This window comes from Elephantulus edwardii, unplaced genomic scaffold (assembly GCF_000299155.1).
Source record: "Elephantulus edwardii isolate Elephantulus edwardi_28Jun2011 unplaced genomic scaffold, EleEdw1.0 scaffold00064, whole genome shotgun sequence".
Classification (NCBI taxonomy): domain Eukaryota; kingdom Metazoa; phylum Chordata; class Mammalia; order Macroscelidea; family Macroscelididae; genus Elephantulus; species Elephantulus edwardii.
In genome coordinates this window covers 1,254,730-1,263,833 of record NW_006399814.1, presented here as the reverse complement: position 1 = coordinate 1,263,833, position 9,104 = coordinate 1,254,730, and the positions used below count along the sequence as shown (strand labels likewise).

Here is a 9,104-nt window from a genome sequence, read left to right as displayed (position 1 = left end):
TCACAGTCCTGACTCTTCTGCGACATGATGAGTCTTGGCGACCAGAAGGAGGATGGCTGATGGTTGCCCGTGGTGGTTGACTTCTTGACTCCTGGTGGCACCTGGGAGCTTCCTCGTCCTGCTCAGATGTGGCTCCCTCTGCTGTTCAACTTCCACTCCACCTTCCTGAGGTCGTGCTTGCGGGGCAGGTAAGTTTCAGGTCCTTGGCTGTGACCAGAAGAGAGGTGCCTAGGGAGTCTTTTGTGGCCAAGAGGTCAGAAGTCACACAGGAACAGAAAGCACTCTCAGGGTATATTCAAAGTAGTGGAATAGCTGGGTCATATGGAATTTCTATGTTTAGCTTTTTGAGGACATGCCAAACTGCCTTCCAGAACGGTTGCACCATTTTACAATCTCACAACAATGTATAAGAATTCATATCTCTCCACATCCTCTCCAACATTTATTACTTGCTGCCCTGTTAAACTTTGCCACTGTTACTGGAGTGAGATGGTATCTCATTATGGTTTTGATTTGTATCTCTCTTATTGCCAGCGATTTGGACCATTTCTTCATACGTCTGCTGGCTATTCGAGTATCTTCCTCTGTGAAAATTCTTTCCACGTCTTTTGCCCATTTTATAATTAGATTATCAGTCTTTTTCTTGTGAAGGCCCAGGACTATTCTGTACACTTTTATTATGAGACTCTTCTCTGAGATGGTATTACCAAATGTTTGTTCCCAGTCGGTAGGTTTTCTTTCCACCCTGTTGGAAAAAGTTTTTGATGGGCAGAGGGATTTAATCTTTAGAAGGTCCAGTACATCAATTTTATCCTCTCTGGATTGTGCATTTCTGGCTGGATTTGGCAGCCTCTTTATACCACAGACTAGGCCTTCTAAGCTTGGTCCCAGTTTGTCTCTTATGAACGTTATGGTTTTGGGTTTTATTCCCAGGTCTCTGATCCACCTTGAGTTGATTTTTGTGTATGGTGTGAAATGTGGATCCTGTTTCCGCTTTCTGAAGGTAGCAGTCCAGTTTTTTCCAGCACAATTTGTTGAAGAGGTTGTTATTTACCCATTTGATAAGTTTTATTTCCTTGTTGAGTATCAGTTGATCACAGATAGCTTCACACAGGAGCAATGATTTTGTAAATTACTACCTAAACTTGAGAGGGACCAGAGAGCATTATGTTGAGTGAATTAATTCAGTTCCATAAGGACAAATACTGTATAAAACTATTTTATAGAATAAGTATGAGGATCCAAGGCGGGGGAGGGTGGAAACAGGGGGATGTGGATGGGGGAGAGGGGTTAAACATAGGGTCATACCATTTGGTAGGTGAGAGGCAGTGAAGGAAATGGGAAAGATCTGGTGAGAAAAACGATGTTTTCAAACTTTGTAAACGAACTAGTATACAATAAAAATAAAATAAATGATAAAGAAGTACCATATGAACAGGAGCCAATGGTAATGGAGGAGGAACTTGAAGCTGCATTGAAGGCATTGGGGGGGAATAAGGCCCCTGGAGTCAGTGGGATCCCAATTGACTTGTTTCAACTAACAGATGAAGCCCTGGATGGGCTTCCAGTCTGTGCCAGGAAATTTGGAGGACAGTTGTCTGGCCAACAGATTGGAAGAGGTTCATATTTGTTCCCATTCCCAAGAAAAGTGCCAACAGAATTTGGAAAGTATCTAACGATATCATTAATACCACATGCAAGCGAAATACTACTGAAGATCATTTAAAAATGGCTAGAAGAGTACATAGATAGGGAACAGTCAGAAGTTCAAGTAGGATTTAGAAGAGGCTGTGGCACTAGGAATATCATTGCTGATGACAGATGGATCCTGGGTGAAAGTAAAGAATACCAGAAGAATGTCTGTTTGTGCTTTATTGACTTTGCAAAAGCATTTGACTGTGTGGATCAGAACAAATTGTGGCTGACATTGAGAAGGATGGGAATCCCAGAGCACTTGATTGTGCTCAGGGGAACCTATACCTGGACCAGGAGGCTGTTGTTTGAACAGAGTGGGAGAACACCGCCTGGTTTAAAATTAAGAAAGGAGTGTGTCAGGGTTGTATTCTCTCTCCATATCTATTTAATTTGTATGCTGAGCAAATTATTCAAGAAGCTGGACTCTATGAAGAGGAGTGTGGCCTCAGGATTGGAGGGAGACTCATCAATAATCTGTGTTATGCAGATGATACAAACTTGCTTGCTTAAAGTGAAGAGGACTTGAAGCACCTGTTGCAAAAGATGAAGGAATGCAGCCTTTGGGATGGATTACATCTCAGTGTCAAGAAAACAAAGTTTCTTACCAATGGACCAATAGACAGTGTCATGATGGATGGAGAGGAGATTGAAACTGTCAACAACTTCATCTTACCTGGCTCCACAGCAGTCAGGAAATAAAGAGACACATACACTGGGAAAGCCTGCAGTTAGGCACCTCTCCAAATTATTGAGGAGCAGTGATGTTAGTTTGAAGACTCAAGTGCATGTGATTCAGGCCATGGTCTTTCCAATCACTTGCTTTGTATCTGAGAGCTGGACAATGAAAAGAATGACAGGTGAAGAAAACTGATGCCTTTGAGCTGTGATGGAGAAAAATAGTGAACATTTCGTGGAATGACAAAAGAACAAGCAAGTGAGTCTTGAGAAAGTGCAGCCAGAGTGCCCTTTGGAGACAAAGATGATAAAGGTTTGTCTCACATCCTTTGTGCATGTGGCTAGGAGGGGCTATTTTTTGGAGAGGCGCGTGATGCTGGGAAGAGTGGAGGGTCCGTGAAGGAGAGGAAGACCCTCAACCAGGTGGACTGACATGGTGACCCGCAATGGGCCCTAGTGTGTCAGGAAGTGTGAGGATGGTGCAGGACAGGACAGGGCTCAGAGCTGCTGTTCATAAGGTCACTATAAGTGGTACTTGATGGCACTTTCCAACAACATGTTGGCAGGTTGAGGGAGTCACAGCAGTTTCAGGGGCCTGGGGCATTTTCCATTATTTCAGCACTCCCTGTTTTCTCTCCTGGGTGGGTAATAAAACCGTGTTTACGGGAAAGCCTTAATCAGGTTAGTTTCTGTTTCCTGGAATACAGGGAAGGATTTGTGTAGGGCCAGAAGGTCAGCAAATGGGAGCCTTTGGCCTCAACCTTATAGTGACACACACCGTCTGTGGCCAGCTGAGCAGGACACCAGAGTCCCCGATGATGGTCCGGTGTGGGCCTGGCAGGATGTGTGTTCAGTCCCTTCATCTAAACACAGGGATTCCCCTGGGGACAGCCTAACTCCCCGGGAGGCCCACGGGGCAGGCGGACTCGGGAACGCCCCTCCCAGGACAGCCTGGGACCCCCTCTGCGGGGCAGGTACCCCCGCGGCGGAGGCGGAGGCTGTCGGGAAGGCGCGCCAGCGGCCCGCAGGTTCGGGACGGGCGGGTGGCAGCGGGCGCACCCGCGGAGGCGCTGGCGAGTCCGGGGGCGCGGAGCAGGGCGCGTGCGCGGGACGAGGGGCGCGACCTTCCTGGAAAGCACTTGGCCGCAGGTGGCGATGGGCGGATGCTCGCGCCCTTTGATACGGGAATTGCACTCGGCTTTCCCGGGAGGGCGCGCCCGCCGGGAAGCCCCCGGCCCCGCATTCCCGGTCGTCCCGGGACCCCAGCGCGCCAGGCCTTCCTGCGGCGACCCCCTGTGCGAGGGGTGTGCGCCCACCTGCCGGAAGGCCTGGCCGGCGCTTTCCTGTTTTGTTCTCTGCTTGACTCAGCGGAAGGAGAGGCGGGAGCACCCCACGATCGGGGCAGAGCTTGTCCACCCCCTCTTCCCAGCCTTGGAGATGTCACAGTCACGGGGACGTCTCCTCCCGCAGCCGGGAATGAATGAGAACCTTACCTGTCCCCAGGGGTCACACAGGGCGCGCACAGCCCCTGAGGTCCGCCCAGACTGACCACTGCCAGCGGGCAGGACTCCGCCCAGGGGTGAGGGCCCCTCGGAACCAGTGCCTCAGGACGAGGGCCCCCCTCGAAGAGCCCATCAGCTCACTCAGCTGCTGAGGGGACAACAGTGCGCCTTGTGCAGCCGCCTGGCTTGGGGGTGCTGGTGTGCCAGCCCCGGGCGTCTCCGGCAGAGGCTGCCACTGCCCCCACCCAGGACGAGATTGTCCATTCATACTGAGCCTGGCTATTAATAGCCCGCTGTCCCCTACTATCCCTTCCCACAGGCCGGTCGCACCCGCTGCCTGGTGTACACACGATTGTCCCCCCTCACACACATGCCAGATTCAGGCCTCTGTCCCCCATTCGCCCTCATCCGGCTTCCCTGCAGGTCAAGGTGCGCCCCTCCAGGTGGCCGGGGCTGCTTCCCCTGCTGTGCCAAGACCAGCGGGCCCACGGACTGGCGGTCTCTCCACTGTGGCTCCAGCGGGCCCCTTATCAGGGTTCAGGCTCCTCTCAGGACACGTGCGCGCGCGCGCACACACACACACACACACACGTGAGGTGGCAACACAGAAGCCCATGTATCAAGGGCCTCATTGCAGAGGTGGCCCAGGAAGCCCTTCTTAGAGTGACAGGGCCCCTAAGGCCCCTCTTACCCTTTGACTGGCCCCTGTGATCATTGATGATGGCACAGGACTGAGCTGGGGGCTTGTGACTGTGCAGAGCACAGAAAAGGAAAACATCCCTGTTTACGGAAGAGGCATGTCTGTGGGCCGGCCGCCTTCCTGCCCACAGAGACCCTTTGTTGGGAAAACAGGAAGCAAAGATTCCCAGGAGCCATCAGGCCACCCGCTGGCCACCCGCCCCACTTCCGCTGATTCTCACAGCCTCTGCCACCAGCTGCCCATCCACCCGTCTGCTCTATCCATCTGTCTGGGGGCAGGGCTAGGGGTGTAGAGGTGAGGGACAGGAAGGGGCAGGGGGGCAGGGGGGCAGGGGCAGGGGTGCAGAGACAGGTGAGCAGGGGCAGGGGTGTAGGGGCAGAGGTGCAATGGCAGGAGTGTTGGGGTGCAGAGGCAAGGGCTGGGGCAGCTGTAGCAACCAGAGGCCCCAGAATGCACTGATCCTTGCAGTGGGTTGGTGAGCACTGTGTCCCAGGTGCTGAGGCCAATGACTGGCCCTGAGACCCCATGCTGCTCACCAGCTGCACCTACAGCCTGCAGGTGGACACTGACTCCCACGTGCACACACAGCCATGCATACAATCAGACCACACACGCATGCGGTGGACATGGACACCTCCACACTCACACAGGTACACACGTACAGGCACGCACACCTAGATGTACACGTGTTCTCACACAGGTACATGCATGGTACATGTATACATTCACACACGGACACATGCATATACCCACCACATTCATGCACATGTGTGTGCATACCCTCGTAAGCACACGTGCATGCACACTTTCACACACAGGCACACGAATGCAGTCGGAACATGCACACCTGCCTGTGTGTGTGCTCCTGTCACACCCTAAAATGTACACATATACTCACACGCGTCCATACACACATGTACCTGTTCACACTCACGTGTGCACACATACATGTTCACAAGCACATGCGTCCATACATGCACAGACATGTTCAAGCATTTGCCTGCGTGTTCACCCACCCCAGTGTTATACTGTAGGTATGCACACAATGTGCACACACGTCCCTGGGCATCTTGTGCGCTTGTCATCAGCACAGCCACAACACCCCAATGGCAGGATGTAAATCAACCCGGCTTCTGATGACATCAGCTGCCTGGCCCAGCACACTCCAGCTGACCCCACGGCCGGCCTGTCTTGGGAGCCGTGAGGTGTCACAGGCTGCCTGGTGCTGGGCAGGAGTTCAGCCAGCTTGGAAGAAGCCGGTGCCTGACACTCCCTTCCTCACTGGCTGGGTGCCCACCCCCTGCACCTGTCGGGGTCTGTCCCACTCGGGCTCCCTGAGGCAGAGCTGGGCGTGGCTGGGGCTCCTCTCACCACAAGCTCAGGCCCCGGGCTGAGAGTGGACAGCAGTCCTGAGGACCACAACCTGGCTCCCCAGGCTGGGAGTGGACGGAAGTCCCGAGAACCCAAACTTTGTTCCACCTGCCTAAGAATCTGCCCTGGACGTCTGTGTTCAACGAGGGTGAACATCCTCCAGGGACGTGACCTTCATCGTCTCTCATTGAGGCAGCCGGCAGCCAGACTGGGTTGGGTCAGTGGGGGACCTGCAAACCCCTGTGGTCCCGCCCCTCCAAGAGAAGGGGGCCAAGGGGCCTGGCTACAGGCTTCTTCCTGGGGCTCTGGAACCCTGGTCTGCACCAGAGCGACTTCCCGGGATACCTCAGGTAGAAAGCCGCCATGCATCTGTGTGTCTGTGCATCTACGTCGGTGTGTCCATATGTCTGCTCATGTTCCAAAAGCATCTGTATGTCTGTGTGTCTGTATGTCTGCCCATGTTCCACATGCATCTTGTGTCTGTACATCTGAGTCTGTGTGTCGGTATGTCTGCTCAGATTCCACATGCATCTGTGTGTCTGTATTTGTGTAGGTGTGTCCATATGGCTGCCGATGGTCCACATTCTGTGTGAGCGTGTCTGTGTTGATACGCACAGGTGTCCGTGCATCCATCTGCCTGTATGTCGGTGCCCCTGCACATCTGCCATCCATCTGCGTGTCCATGCCCGTCTACTTGGGCATCGTCAGTCCGTGCCTGTGCATTTGTGCACCTGCATGCTTGTGTTTCCGTGTCTGTGAGTCTGCTGTTTGTGTCCGTGCACACGTGTGTCTGTACATGTCTGTCTGCATGTTTATCTCTGTATCTGTACGTGTGTGTGTGCATGGACCTGCGTCTCCACCTTCAGCCTCTGCAGACCCAGCAAGCTTTGAGAAATGTCCACTAATAAAGTGTAAACGGGTGGCTGGGCGGGATGCCCGTCTTGTCGCCTGCCCCTCCCTGTGGCCTGCGTGGGCAAATGAGCAAGTGACTTGTGAACTAACTGCCCAGCCCTGTCTGCAACCCGTTAACCGCTACTGGACACCTTGGCTCCTGTATCCCCTCCTGAGCAAACAAATGGTCCCGGCCCCAAGGACACGGCCTCTTCCCACTAAGGCAGCATGCAGAGTTTGGAGAGCCCAGGGGTCCTCCCACATGCTGGGGACACAAAGCCCCCACTGTTCCTCGCAGGGGCCCAGACAGCTTCGGACCAGTGCCCATGAGCATGCCTGTCCTCTGGAATGGGCAGGTCAGGCCAGGCCAGGCTGGGGCACGGTGGCAGGTCAGTGTGAGGCCTGCAGTGTCCCCAGTGCCCAAGGTCAGCGTCCTGTGGTACCCTGCATTCACCATGCCCAGACTCTTACTAACTTCACCCATGGACCAGGCCGCATTAAGAGGGGAAGTGGCAAGGCTGTGTCTCCACTCCACTTAGGCCCCATAATACCCCAGTGCATGGACCCGCTCCTGACCCAGGGCACCCACGGGGAGCACGAGGTGATACTGGAGAATGTGCTTCTCAGGTGGGTGCTGCTTGGAGCTGCAGGAGCTGCCACGTGTGTTCTGCCAGCACCCCAAGCTGGAGATGGTGCTGGTGGGATCGAGTGGTGTGGTCCCTTTCTTTCAAAGCTTCCTGACTGGTCTCCCAGGAAGTAAGCGTATGTGTGTGTGTGTGTGTGTGAGCGTGTGTGAGCCGGCATGTGCACATTTGTGTGTGTGTGTGTGAGTATGTACATGCACGTGTATATGTGAGCGTGCATATGTGCATGCGAGCCTGTGTGTGCATGTGAGTATATTCATGCGCGTGCATGAATGTGTGTGTGCAGGTGTATATGTTTGTGCATGTGTGCACACGAGCCTGTGTGTGTGTACATGTTTGTGTGTACTGTGCATGTGATGTATATTCATGTGTGTGTGTAAGCGTATGTGTGAGCATGAGCCTGCGTGTGCATGTGGACATGCACATTTGTTGGCATGTGTAAATGTGTGTGCATATGTGCACGTGAGCCTGTGTGTGCATGTACACATGTGCCTGTGAGTGTATTCATGTGCACGTGCACATTTGTTGGCATGTGTGTGCATGTGTAAGTGTGTGCATATGTGCATGTGAGCCTGCGTGTGCATGTACACGTGTGCCTGTGAGTGTATTCATGTGCACGTGCATGCATGCGTGTGCATACGTGAGTATGAGCCAGTGTGTGCATGTGCACATTTGTGGGCATGTGTGACTGTGTGTGCATGCATGTGGACGTGTGTACATGTGAGCCTGTATGGATGTTTGAACACGTGTGTGCAGGCATATACACATATGTGCGTGTGTGCTTGCCTATGTGCACACATCTGTGCATGTGAGTATACAGATGTGCACATGTGTGGGCATAGGAGTGCATGACCTCCATGACCCGCACCTCCTATCCTCTCTTACACACACATGCATGGACACACACACGAGCCTCCCTCTTCAGTTTAAACCACCCTACATGTAATGCTTTAGGTTAACAGGCTTGAGGCTTTGCCCACTAATGAGTGAAGACCAGATGAGCTGTGGAAAGATATCAAGAGTATCATCCAGGAAGAGTGTAAAAGGTCATTACAAAAACAGAAGAGGAAGAAAATGCCAAGATGGATGTCAGAAGAGACTCTGAATATTGCACTAGAGTGCTGAAAAAACAAAGGAAAGAAATTAAGAAATTAAGGAACTGAACAGAAGATTTCAAAGGGCGGCATGAAGAGCTCTGGTAGCCTAGTGGCAAGCTGTGCTGCAATCACAAAGGTGCACGGTTCGAATCCACCAGGTGCTCCGCTGGAGAAGGTGGAGTAACCTTTGCCAGTCAGAACCAATCCGACACCTACACACACACACACACACACACACACACACACACACACACACACACGGCAGCACAAAAAGACAACGCAAAGTGTTATAGTGAAATGTGCAAATAGATGGAGTCAGACAGTCAAAAGGGCTGAACTCGCCTGGCATTTCTTAAGCTGAAGGAGTTGAAGAACAAATTCAAGGCCTTGGGTTGCACAACTTAAGGATGCTTTGTTGTTGTTGTTATGTGCCGTCGAGTCGTTTGCGACTCATAGCAACTCTATGTACAACAGCCCTAAACCGTGCTCTAGCCTGTGCCAATCTCATTGCCCCTGACACACCCATCCC

General features: G+C 52.8%; 1 protein-coding gene across 1 annotated transcript in view; it reads left to right on the top strand.

Moving 5' to 3' along the window:
- The window catches only part of CRELD2 (cysteine-rich with EGF-like domains 2), a 36,697-nt gene that overhangs the window by 16,265 nt on the left and 11,328 nt on the right, over positions 1-9,104 (top strand). The window contains exons 11-14 of the mRNA XM_006888117.1: positions 3,345-3,674; positions 4,296-4,429; positions 7,133-7,190; positions 7,391-7,461. Coding sequence (XP_006888179.1) covers positions 3,345-3,674; positions 4,296-4,429; positions 7,133-7,190; positions 7,391-7,461 — 593 coding nt within the window. The remainder of the gene's footprint in view (positions 1-3,344; positions 3,675-4,295; positions 4,430-7,132; positions 7,191-7,390; positions 7,462-9,104) is intronic.